At 41.9% G+C, this 13,796-nt stretch overlaps 1 protein-coding gene across 3 annotated transcripts in view; it reads right to left on the reverse strand.

The window, feature by feature from the left end:
* LOC106592044 (RAB11-binding protein RELCH homolog) overlaps window positions 1–13,796 on the reverse strand; it is an 88,377-nt gene that overhangs the window by 51,123 nt on the left and 23,458 nt on the right. For all 3 annotated transcript variants that reach the window (XM_082970795.1, XM_082970794.1, XM_045710910.2), the window contains 4 exons: window positions 13,268–13,534; window positions 13,045–13,120; window positions 12,783–12,878; window positions 3,805–3,917 (listed from right to left, as the gene is read on the reverse strand). In XM_082970795.1, coding sequence (XP_082826921.1) covers window positions 3,805–3,917; window positions 12,783–12,878; window positions 13,045–13,120; window positions 13,268–13,534 — 552 coding nt within the window. The remainder of the gene's footprint in view (window positions 1–3,804; window positions 3,918–12,782; window positions 12,879–13,044; window positions 13,121–13,267; window positions 13,535–13,796) is intronic.

Here is a 13,796-nt window from a genome sequence, read left to right on the forward strand (position 1 = left end):
CTATAGACACAACCTGTTAGGATCATCTACCTATAGACACAACCTGTTAGGATCATCTACCTATAGACACAACCTGTTAGGATCATCTACCTATAGACACAACCTGTTAGGATCATCTACCTATAGACACAACCTGTTAGGATCATCTACCTATAGACACAACCTGTTAGGATCATCTACCTATAGACACAACCTGTTAGGATCATCTACCTATAGACACAACCAGTTAGGATCATCTACCTATAGACACAACCAGTTATGATCATCTACCTATAGACACAACCAGTTATGATCATCTACCTATAGACACAACCTGTTAGGATCATCTACCTATATACATACAGACACAACCTGTTAGTATCATCTACCTATATACATACATATAGACACAACCTGTTAGGATCATCTACCTATATACATACATATAGACACAACCTGTTAGGATCATCTACCTATATACATACATATAGACACAACCTGTTAGGATCATCTACCTATATACACATATAGACACAACCTGTTAGGATCATCTACCTATATACATACATATAGACACAACCTGTTAGGATCATCTACCTATATACATACATATAGACACAACCTGTTAGGATCATCTACCTATATACACACAACCTGTTAGGATCATCTGCCTATAGACACAACCTGTTAGGATCATCTACCTATAGACACAACCTGTTAGGATCATCTACCTATAGACACAACCTGTTAGGAGCATCTGCCTATATACATACATACAGACACAACCTGTTAGGAGCATCTGCCTATATACATACATACAGACACAACCTGTTAGGAGCATCTGCCTATATACATGCATACAGACACAACCTGTTAGGATCATCTACCTATATACATACAGACACAACCTGTTAGGATCATCTACCTATATACATACAGACACAACCTGTTAGGATCATCTACCTATAGACACAACCTGTTAGGATCATCTACCTATAGATACAACCTGTTAGGATCATCTACCTATAGATACAACCTGTTAGGATCATCTACCTATAGACACAACCTGTTAGGATCATCTACCTATAGACACAACCTGTTAGGATCATCTACCTATAGACACAACCTGTTAGGATCATCTACCATATACATACATATAGACACAACCTGTTAGGATCATCTACCTATAGACACAACCTGTTAGGATCATCTACCATATACATACATATAGACACAACCTGTTAGGATCATCTACCTATAGACACAACCTGTTAGGATCATCTACCTATATACATACATATAGACACAACCTGTTAGGATCATCTACATATACATACATATAGACACAACCCGTTAGGATCATCTACCTATAGACACAACCTGTTAGGATCATCTACCTATAGACACAACCTGTTAGGATCATCTACCTATAGACACAACCTGTTAGGATCATCTACCTATATACATACATATAGACACAACCTGTTAGGATCATCTACCTATAGACACAACCTGTCAGGATCATCTACCTATAGACACAACCTGTTAGGATCATCTACCTATATACATACATATAGACACAACCCGTTAGGATCATCTACCTATATACATACATATAGACACAACCCGTTAGGATCATCTACCTATAGACACAACCTGTTAGGATCATCTACCTATATACATACATATAGACACAACCCGTTAGGATCATCTACCTATAGACACAACCTGTTAGGATCATCTACCTATATACATACATATAGACACAACCTGTTAGGATCATCTACCTATATACATACAGACACAACCCGTTAGGATCATCTACCTATATACATACATATAGACACAACCTGTTAGGATCATCTACCTATATACATACATATAGACACAACCTGTTAGGATCATCTACCTATATACATACATATAGACACAACCTGTTAGGATCATCTACCTATATACATACATACTACAGACACAACCTGTTAGGATCATCTACCAATAGACACAACCCGTTAGGATCATCTACCTATAGACACAACCTGTTAGGATCATCTACCTATAGACACAACCTGTTAGGATCATCTACCTATATACATACAGACACAACCTGTTAGGATCATCTACCTATAGACACAACCTGTTAGGATCATCTACCTATAGACACAACCTGTTAGGATCATCTACCTATAGACACAACCTGTTAGGATCATCTACCTATATACATACAGACACAACCTGTTAGGATCATCTACCTATATACATACAGACACAACCTGTTAGGATCATCTACCTATATACATACAGACACAACCTGTTAGGATCATCTACCTATAGACACAACCTGTTAGGATCATCTACCTATAGACACAACCTGTTAGGATCATCTACCTATAGACACAACCTGTTAGGATCATCTACCTATAGACACAACCTGTTAGGATCATCTACCTATATACATACAGACACAACCTGTTAGGATCATCTACCTATATACATACAGACACAACCTGTTAGGATCATCTACCTATATACATACAGACACAACCTGTTAGGATCATCTACCTATATACATACAGACACAACCTGTTAGGATCATCTACCTATATACATACAGACACAACCTGTTAGGATCATCTACCTATATACATAGACACAACCTGTTAGGATCATCTACCTATATACATACAGACACAACCTGTTAGGATCATCTACCTATATACATACATATAGACACAACCTGTTAGGATCATCTACCTATATACATACAGACACAACCTGTTAGGATCATCTACCTATATACATACAGACACAACCTGTTAGGATCATCTACCTATATACATACATACAGACACAACCTGTTAGGATCATCTACCTATAGACACAACCTGTTAGGATCATCTACCTATATACATACATATATACACAACCTGTTAGGATCATCTACCTATATACATACATACAGACACAACCTGTTAGGATCATCTACCTATATACATACAGACACAACCTGTTAGGATCATCTACCTATAGACACAACCTGTTAGGATCATCTACCTATATACATACAGACACAACCTGTTAGGATCATCTACCTATATACATACAGACACAACCTGTTAGGATCATCTACCTATATACATACAGACACAACCTGTTAGGATCATCTACCTATATACATACAGACACAACCTGTTAGGATCATCTACCTATATACATACAGACACAACCTGTTAGGATCATCTACCTATATACATACAGACACAACCTGTTAGGATCATCTACCTATATACATACAGACACAACCTGTTAGGATCATCTACCTATATACATACATATAGACACAACCTGTTAGGATCATCTACCTATATACATACAGACACAACCTGTTAGGATCATCTACCTATATACATACAGACACAACCTGTTAGGATCATCTACCTATATACATACAGACACAACCTGTTAGGATCATCTACCTATATACATACAGACACAACCTGTTAGGATCATCTACCTATATACATACAGACACAACCTGTTAGGATCATCTACCTATAGACACAACCTGTTAGGATCATCTACCTATATACATACAGACACAACCTGTTAGGATCATCTACCTATAGACACAACCTGTTAGGATCATCTACCTATATACATATAGACACAACCTGTTAGGATCATCTACCTATATACACACAACCTGTTAGGATCATCTACCTATATACATATAGACACAACCTGTAGTTAATACACACACACACACACCATTTAGATCATCAGCCTAGAAATACAGATATAACAGCTAGGTATAGAAACCCACACCTCTGTTCGTCGTCAGGTCTCTTGATGAGATTGAAGAGGATGTGAAGGAGCTGGTCTCTCTCTTTTGGCTCCGGGTGGAGACACGCTGTACACAGGATGAGAGGAATCAACTCCTAGATAGAGAGAGAGGGGGGTGTAGAGAGAAAGAGAGAGAGAGAGAGAGAGAGAGAGAGAGAGAGAGAGAGAGAGAGGGGGGTGTCGAGAGAAAGAGAGAGAGAGAGAGAGAGAGAGAGGGGGGGGGGGGTGTAGAGAGAAAGAGAGAGACAGAGAGAGGGGGTGTAGAGAGAAAGAGAGAGGGGGGTGTAGAGAGAAAGAGAGAGACAGAGAGAGGGGGTGTAGAGAGAAAGAGAGAGGGGGGTGTAGAGAGAAAGAGAAAGAGAGAGAGAGACAGACAGAGAGAGACAGAGAGGGGGGTGTAGAGAGAAAGAGAAAGAGAGAGAGAGAAAGAGAGACAGACACGGAGAGAGAGACACAGGGACGGAGAGAGAGACACAGGGACGGAGAGAGACACAGGGACGGCGAGAGACACAGGGACGGCGAGAGACACAGGGACGGCGAGAGAGACAGGGATGGAGAGAGAGACAGGGATGGAGAGAGAGACAGGGATGGAGAGAGGGAGAGAGAGAGAGAGAGACGAAGAGACGGAGAGAGAGAGAGACGGAGAGAGGGAGAGAGAGAGAGACGGAGAGAGGGAGAGAGAGAGAGACGGAGAGAGGGAGAGAGAGAGAGACGGAGAGAGGGAGAGAGAGAGAGACGGAGAGAGGGAGAGAGACAGGGATGGAGAGAGGGAGAGAGAGAGAGAGACAGGGATGGAGAGAGGGAGAGAGAGAGAGACAGGGATGGAGAGAGGGAGAGAGAGAGAGACAGGGATGGAGAGAGGGAGAGAGAGAGAGACAGGGATGGAGAGAGGGAGAGAGAGACAGACAGGGATGGAGAGAGGGAGAGAGAGAGAGACAGGGATGGAGAGAGGGAGAGAGAGACCGGGATGGAGAGAGGGAGAGAGAGACATGGAGAGAGGGAGAGAGAGACATGGATAGAGAGAGGGAGAGAGACATGGATGGAGAGAGATGAGAAGAAAAAAAAGCCAAATATGTATTTGCCTGCCATAGCCTGAAGGACACTGAATAATAACATCTGCATAGTAAGCAGTAACTTACTTATTATTATTACTATTATTGTTGTTTATCATTCCAAATAGTAGTGGTATGGGTGGGGATGGTAATGATAACAGTTTAGTGATGGTGGTAGTAGTAGTAGTGGTAATGATGATAGTAGTTGTAGTACTGATGTAATGGTGTAGATGACCGTTATTTAGTTATAAGTTAGTTATAGATTCATTTTCCATATTTATATATTTATTACATTCTACTATTATTTTATTGTTATTATTTTTATATTTAATTTTGTATTATTATTTACTGCCATTTTATATTATTATTTGTTATTGCTTATAATTGTATTACAATGTATATTGTATACATTGTTGCTTTGGCAATATTGACAATGTTTTTCATGCCAATAAAGCAGCTTGAATTTGAAAATTTGAAAGAGATTGAGAGAGAGCGGGGCATAGATAGAGAGAGAGAGAGATCAGCTTGGAGTTGTGGCTCTTTGGTTTAAGCAGGGGGCGGGGCAGTCAAACTGCACAGATAGGGTTTGCAGGCCAGGGGTGGGTGTGGGGGGGCAATGGGTAAGAGAGAGGGAGTTTAACAACACTGTTAACACCACCAACAGAAACAGAACGAGGGTCAAAAGAAATGGAAACAATGTGCTGTTATCATGTACATCCATGTATCAATGTCTCATGGTTTCATAATATGAATGATTGGACCAAGTTCCTACGTGAACAGTAAAGGTCATGTGAAGTTCATAGGTGAACCAACCTGGAGAGAGAAAGAATAAAAACTAAAGCAGAGTTCCAGGATGGGACGGGCGGACAGCACTGCCCCATGGTCAAACTGTGGTTAGCTCTACTTCCCTGCCGCACACACAACCAAATTAGAGAGAGAGGATACACTGTTAAAAACACAGTTAAAAATATGTATTTTCTTTTTTGAAAGCAGCAGGGTTTTCCAGCAAGGTCTCATATTTTCCTGCTGAGGGTTGGCAGAATGACCAAACCCAAAATTGAATGTTGGCAGAACAACAAAATAAAACCAAAGACGGTCTATAGTGAGAGAGGCTGGGGAATGGAAGGGGAGACCTGAAATGATTCACTCAGCATACGCTGGATGTCTGTAGATGCTGAGTACAACTGTCCTTCGTTCAAATACATATATATATGATGTGCTTCACACTCAACACAACCCCCAGAGACGGATTAACAACTGTTGTGTGTTCACCAACTGTTAAGAGAAAATGTACATTTGAATTTCAAATTGAACAAAACAGTTAACCCCCACAACAACTTCTCCTCGGACGACGATTAAGGCAGCCCACTGGGGGGTTGGGTAAAATGTGGAAGACACATTTCGGTTGAATGCATTCAGTTGTGCAACTGACAATTATCCCTTTCCCCAGTTCAACCTTGTTCTATTCCAGAACCAGTGAACCCTACCCTATATTTAGACCAGGGGTGGCCAACTAGGAGCTATATCAGAGTGACACCATGGTAACATGTTTAGACCAGGAGTGGCCAACTAGGAGCTATTGCAGAGTGACACCATGATAAGATGTTTAGACCAGAGGTGGCCAACTAGGACCTATTGCAGAGTGACACCATGGTAACATGTTTAGACCAGGGATGACCAACTACAACCTATTGCAGACTGACTCCATGGTAACATGTTTAGACCAGGGGTGACCAACGACAACCAATTGCAGAGTGACACCATGGTAACATGTTTAGACCAGGGGTAACCAACTAGGACCTATTGCAGAGTGACACCATGTTCAGACCAAGGGTGGCTAACTAGGACCTATTGCAGAGTGACACCATGGTAACATGTTTAAACCAGGGGTGGCCAACTACGACCTATCGCAGAGTGACACCATGTTCAGTGCAAATTAAGTCATTTTAGACTATTGAGATGCAGCCTAGTCACTTTAATAATGTTAATATTACTCATATCACATGTATATACTGTATTTCATACCATGTATTGCACCTTGCCTATGTCGCTCGGCCATCGCTCATCCATATACTTTCATGTACATATTCTCATTCACCCCTTTAGATGTGTGTGCATTAGGTAGTTGGGGAATTGTTAGATATTACTGCACTGTAGGGAACTAGAAGCACAAGCATTTCACTACACTTGCATTAACATCTGCTAACCATGTGTATGTGACCATTAACATCTGCTAACCATGTGTATGTGACCAATAACATCTGCTAACCATGTGTATGTGACCAATAATAACGTGATTTGAGATGCAGCCCAGTTGCCCTTGAGCAAGGCACTCAAAAATGGGAAGTGGGACTGTTGACTATTCATGGTCCTGGTTCCATGAAGACCACACAGGTATTGGTCAGTATCTGGTTCCATGAAGACCATACAGGTAATGGTCAGTCTCTGGTTCCATGAAGACCATACAGGTATTGAGGTGTATCTGGTTCCATGAAGACCATACAGGTATTGAGGAGTATCTTGTTCTTATGAAAACCATACAGGTATTGAGGAGTATCTTGTTCTTATGAAAACCATACAGGTATTGAGGAGTATCTTGTTCTTATGAAAACCATACAGGTATTGAGGAGTATCTTGTTCTTATGAAAACCATACAGGTATTGAGGAGTATCTTGTTCTTATGAAAACCATACAGGTATTGAGGAGTATCTTGTTCTTATGAAAACCATACAGGTATTGAGGAGTATCTTGTTCTTATGAAAACCATACAGGTATTGAGGAGTATCTTGTTCTTATGAAAACCATACAGGTATTGAGGAGTATCTTGTTCTTATGAAAACCATACAGGTATTGAGGAGTATCTGGTTCTTATGAAAACCATACAGGTATTGAGGAGTATCTTGTTCTTATGAAAACCATACAGGTATTGAGGAGTATCTTGTTCTTATGAAAACCATACAGGTATTGAGGAGTATCTTGTTCTTATGAAAACCATACAGGTATTGAGGAGTATCTGGTTCTTATGAAAACCATACAGGTATTGAGGAGTATCTGATTCCATGAAGACCATACAGGTATTGAGGAGTATCTGGTTCCATGAAGACCATACAGGTATTGGTCAGTCTCTGGTTCCATGAAGACCATACAGGTATTGAGGAGTATCTGGTTCCCATGAAGACCATACAGGTATTGGTCAGTATCTGGTTCTCATGAAGACCATACAGGTATTGAGGAGTATCTGGTTCCATGAAGACCATACAGGTATTGGTCAGTATCTGGTTCTCATGAAGACCATACAGGTATTGGTCAGTATCTGGTTCTCATGAAGACCATACAGGTATTGATCAGTATCTGGTTCTCATGAAGACCATACAGGTATTGAGGAGTATCTGGTTCCATGAAGACCATACAGGTATTGAGGAGTATCTTGTTCCATGAAGACCATACAGGTATTGGGGAGTATCTTGTTCCATGAAGACCATACAGGTATTGGTCAGTATCTTGTTCCATGAAGACCATACAGGTATTGATCAGTATCTGGTTCCATGAAGACCATACAGGTATTGGTCAGTATCTGGTTCCATGAAGACCATACAGGTATTGGGGAGTATCTGGTTCCATGAAGACCATACAGGTATTGGGGAGTATCTGGTTCCATGAAGACCATACAGGTATTGAGGAGTATCTGGTTCCATGAAGACCATACAGGTATTGAGGAGTATCTGGTTCCATGAAGACCATACAGGTATTGGGGAGTATCTTTCAGCTTGGTCTGTCTGCCATAAGTCCATTATGATGTATGAGTATTGACAGTAAAGAAGACAGGTGGCTGGCAGATTTCTAATGTTACACTAATTCAGTCAGTCATCAAAGTCAAACGTCTTTTGTTCCTAGTCACGTGTCCATGGTGTGGAGTGTACAACTTAAAGGTGTGTTTTTGAGGTGCCAGTGGGAGGCCTACAAACAGTAGGAGCACAAAGGTGTGTGTGTGTGTTGATTCTGGCTGTCTAACTGACACAGAACAAAGTCCATACCTCCTGCCACCGAGGCAGAACAAGCTCTCTTTTCTTCACCTTGTTTTTCCTAGATTTTTGGTGGGAAGCCAGATTCTTCCTAACTGTCAGTAGATCATTAAAAGAATAACTGTGATATGCAAATCACATGGACTACGTGGTGAGCCCACCTGACTCTACCAACCACTCATTCACACACACCACAATCTCACACATACACACACCATAGTGTCACACACGCACACATTTTTTTGACATTTTAGTCATTCAGCAGATGCTCTTATCCAGAGCGACTTACAGTAGTGAATGCATACATTTCATACATTTTTTAATTTGTATTTATTTTTTCTACTGGCCCCCCGTGGGAATCGAACCCACAACCCTGGCGTTGCACACACCGTGCTGGCGTTGCAAACACCATGCTCTACCAACTGAGCCACAGGGAAGGCCCTGACACACCAGTGTCACACGCACCACAGTGTCACACACACACACCACAGTGTCACACACGCACCACAGTGTCACACACACACCACAGTGTCACACACACACACACACACCACAGTGTCACACACACACACCACAGTGTCACACACACACACACACACACACACACACCACAGTGTCACACACACACACACACACACCACAGTGTCACACACACACACACACACCCACAGTGTCACACACACACACACACACCACAGTGTCACACACACACACACACACCACAGTGTCACACACACACACACCACAGTGTCACACACACACACACCACAGTGTCACACACACACACACCACAGTGTCACACACACACCACAGTGTCACACACACACACACACCACAGTGTCACACACACACACACACCACAGTGACACACACACACCACAGTGTCACACACAAACTCAAAAACCACAATCTCATAGATGAAGTTGAACCATAGCTGACTTCAACAATCAATAGACTAAAGGCGTCCACATGCTCCCAGACGAAACGGTTTAGTAGAGTTCGGAAGTTTACATACACCTTAGCCAAATACATTTAAACTCAGTTTTTCACAATTTCTGACATTTAATCCTAGTAACAATCCCTGTTTTAGGTCAGTTAGGATCACCACTTTATTTTAAGACTGTGAGATGTCAGAAAGATGTAGAAGAGAGAATTATTTATTTCAGCTTTTAATTCTTTTATCACATTCCCAGTGGGTCAGAAGTTTACATACACTCAATTAGTATTTGGTAGCATTGCCTTTAAAAATGTTTAATTTGGTTCAAATGTTTCAGGTAGCCTTCAACAAGCTTCCCACAATAAGTTGGGTGAATTTTGGCCCATTCCTCCAGACAGAGCTGGTGTAACTGAGTCAGGTTTGTAGGCCTCCTTGCTCGCACACGCTTTTTCAGATCTGCCCACATATTTTCTATGGGATTGAGGTCAGGGCTTTGTGATGGCCACTCCAATACCTTGACTTTGTTGTCCTTAAGCCATTTTGCCACAACTTTGGAAGTATGCTTGGGGTCATTGTCCATTTGGAAGACCCATTTGCGACCAAGCTTTAACTCCCTGACTGATGTCTTGAGATGTTGCTTCAATACATCTACATCATTTTTCTACCTCATGATGCCATCTATTTGTGAAGTGCACCAGTCCCTCCTGCAGCAAAGCATCCTCACAACATGATGATGCCACCCCTGTCCTTCACGTGTGCGATGGTGTTCTTCGGCTTGCAAGCATCCCCCTTTTTCCTCCAAACATAACGATGGTCATTATGGCCAAACAGTTTCATCAGACCAGAGGACATTTCTCCAAAAAGTACGATCTTTGTCCCCATGTGCAGTTGCAAACCATAGTCTGGCATTTTTATGGCAGTTTTGGAGCAGTGGCTTCTTCCTTGCTGAGCGGGCCTTTCAGGTTATGTCGATATAGGACTCGTTTTACTGTGGCTATAGATACTTTTGTACCTGTTTCCTCCAGCATATTCACAAGGTCCTTTGCTGTTGTTCTGGGATTGATTTGCACTTTTCGCACCAAAGTACGTTCATCTCTAGGAGACAGAGCGGTTTGATGGCTGCGTGGTCCCATGGTGTTTATACTTGCATACTATTGTTTGTACAGATGAATGTGGTACCTTCAGGCGTTTGGAAATTGCTCCCAAGGATGAACCAGACTTATGGAGGTCTACAACTTTTTTTCTGAGGTCTTGACTGATTTCTTTTGATTTTCCCATGATGTCAAGCAAAGAGGCACCGAGTTTGAAGGTAGGCCTTGAAATACATCCTCAGGTATACCTCCAATTGACTCAAATGACGTCAATTAGCCTATCAGAAGCTTCTAAAGCCATGACATAATTTTCTGGAATTTTCCAAGCTGTTTAAAGGCACGGTCAACTTAGTGTATGTAAACTTCTGACCTACTGGAATTGTGATACAATGAATTATAAGTGAAATAATCTCTGTAAAAAATTACTGGAAAAATTACTTGTGTCATGCACAAAGTAGATGTCCTAACCGACTTGCCAAAACTATAGTTTGTTAACAAGAAATTTGTGGAGTGGTTGAAAAACGAGTTTTAATGACTCCAACCTAAGTGTACGTAAACTTCCGACTTCAACTGTATATTATGATGACATTTTGGACATCGGTGAATTTTTTTGGGCTGTTTGGGCACAAAAAAAATTTCTGGAGGCAAGCTAAAGTTCAGAGCCGAAGTCCGCGCCCATTCGTCAGTGATTGGTCAACAGTAGGGATTATTCAATAAAGTCTGTCGTCATTCAAGACTCATTTTCATGCACATTTCTTCTTTGAGAAATACCGCACCAAACATCTTAAAATGGAAAATTACACGACTAAGATCTCCTCTGCAAAAACGTAAAAACGAATGACAGATTTATCTTAGATTAATTCTGACTATTTTGAGGAAGTGTATACTGGCTACTGCACATCAAAATGGAAAAATATTATTATTGCCGCTTTTTCGGTGGTGGAAATTGGAGTCTTTTTTTAAAGTGTAATGCAGTTGATTGGTGATGATGTCATGAACATGTCAAGGGGCTGACATCCATAACATTATACTCTGATATTTACCTCAACATAGTGTGAAATACACATAAACAATAGCCTAAATGTAGGACCATTTTGCTGCGGGAGGTTCTGGATCTATTCCCCACGGGCATTACAATGGCGTTTCCATTGTTTTGGTAGAGTTCGATTGATCCCTTTACCCTATACACACAAGCCACAACTACATATGCAATCTTTATTACTGAAACTAGCCATTACCCCTAACGCCAGGTAGCCTAGTGGTTAGAGCGTTGGACTAGTAACCGAAAGGTCGAATCCCCGACTTGACAAGGTAAAAATCTGTCGTTCTGCCCCTGAACAAGGCAGTTAAGCCACTGTTCCTAGGCCATCATTGTAAATAAGAATTTGTTCTTAACTTATCTAGTTAAATAAAGGTTAAATAAAAATAAAACAAATAAAAAAATCTTTAGCTTTTTCATACATTATAAAAACACTAGCATAGCTTTGTCCTGCTCAAGTTTTAGTAACTAGCCAATCAGATGAGACTGATGTGTGTTTGTAGCCAGTGGCGTGGGCCTGTGTTACACCTGGATGTGAGGTCTGGTCATGCAGATGTGGGCATGTCCAACTCACCTGGCACAGGTGTGCAACCATTCTCTAGGAGCAGAAAGGCATGCACAGAGCGAGACAATGAATGAGAGAGTGAAAGAAAGACAAAAGAGAAAGCAAGAGGACAAAAAAGTGGAAGAGAGGGGAAGGAGAGATGAGAATTTGTGAAAAACAGTGGAGACAGACATTGAATTCCAAACTAAAAACAGAAAGAAGCCCGTGTTGATGGGAGGATGGGGGAGGAGGGGGGAGATGAGAGAGGGAGGTACCTCTCGTTTGGCCAGGAGGACATTGGGGACGATGTGAGGGAGACAGCGACCCAACATCAGCATCACACTCTCCTCATTGTCTGCTATCCTCGACACCTAAGCGGGGGGAGAGAAGGCTAATATTAAAGAGCGAAATACACATTTTGATATTTCACTGCTCTAAGGACTATATATTTCAATGGTTTCAATAGTAGTATACTATACTCTTAGACATAAAAAGCTGACACTATGGTCATGTGTCTGATTAGGGGTGACCTCTGACCTCTGCCCCCAGACGACTGTCAGCTGACATCTTACAAAAGGACAACAGGGCCTGCTGGAACGCTGGTGACAACTTCCTGTCAATGAACACAAGGCGAAAAGACGAGAGAGTGAACAGGAATCAAGCGCATTCCAGTCAAGAGAAATAGAATCTGACTGTTTATTACAGGCCACTGGCTCCATCTACAGGTCACACTGAGAAACTACACAATCTTCAGACTAACCTGTTGGGCTGGTCCAACACCACCGTCCCTCTGCACTTTAGCTTGGCATGGGGTTGTGTAGAGGTGTGTGTAGGGGAAGTGACGGTCTGAGTGGGGGGGTTGCTCTCAGTGTGGGGCTTGTCAGGTTCCGAGGCTCTCCTGATGTCCAGGTACTGACCGTTGTCCAGGGGGGGCCGGGGAGGTGTGGACGAGGAGGAGTGGGAGTTGAGATGTGAGCCCTGGTCAGGAGGAAGGGGGGACACTGTCCTTCTCAGGCTTTGGATCTCACTGGAGGAGAGAGAAAATAAATCAGAATAGCTGTAAAGTTATAAGGATTGCAGCCTCCTGAATAGGAGCGGCAGGTAGCCTAGTGGTTAGAGCGTTGGGCCAGTAACCGAAAGGTTGCTAGATCGAATCCCCGAGCTGACAAGGTAAAAATCTGTCGTTCTGCCCCTGAACAAGGCAGTTAACCCACTGCCAGTTCAAAGTTCAAGGGATAAAGGTCACATGCTGTGGCAGAGACATTTTCAAATCAAGCATCTACCTGTGA

Source organism: Salmo salar, chromosome 29 (assembly GCF_965601325.2).
Source record: "Salmo salar chromosome 29, fSalSal1, whole genome shotgun sequence".
Classification (NCBI taxonomy): Eukaryota; Metazoa; Chordata; class Actinopteri; order Salmoniformes; family Salmonidae; genus Salmo; species Salmo salar.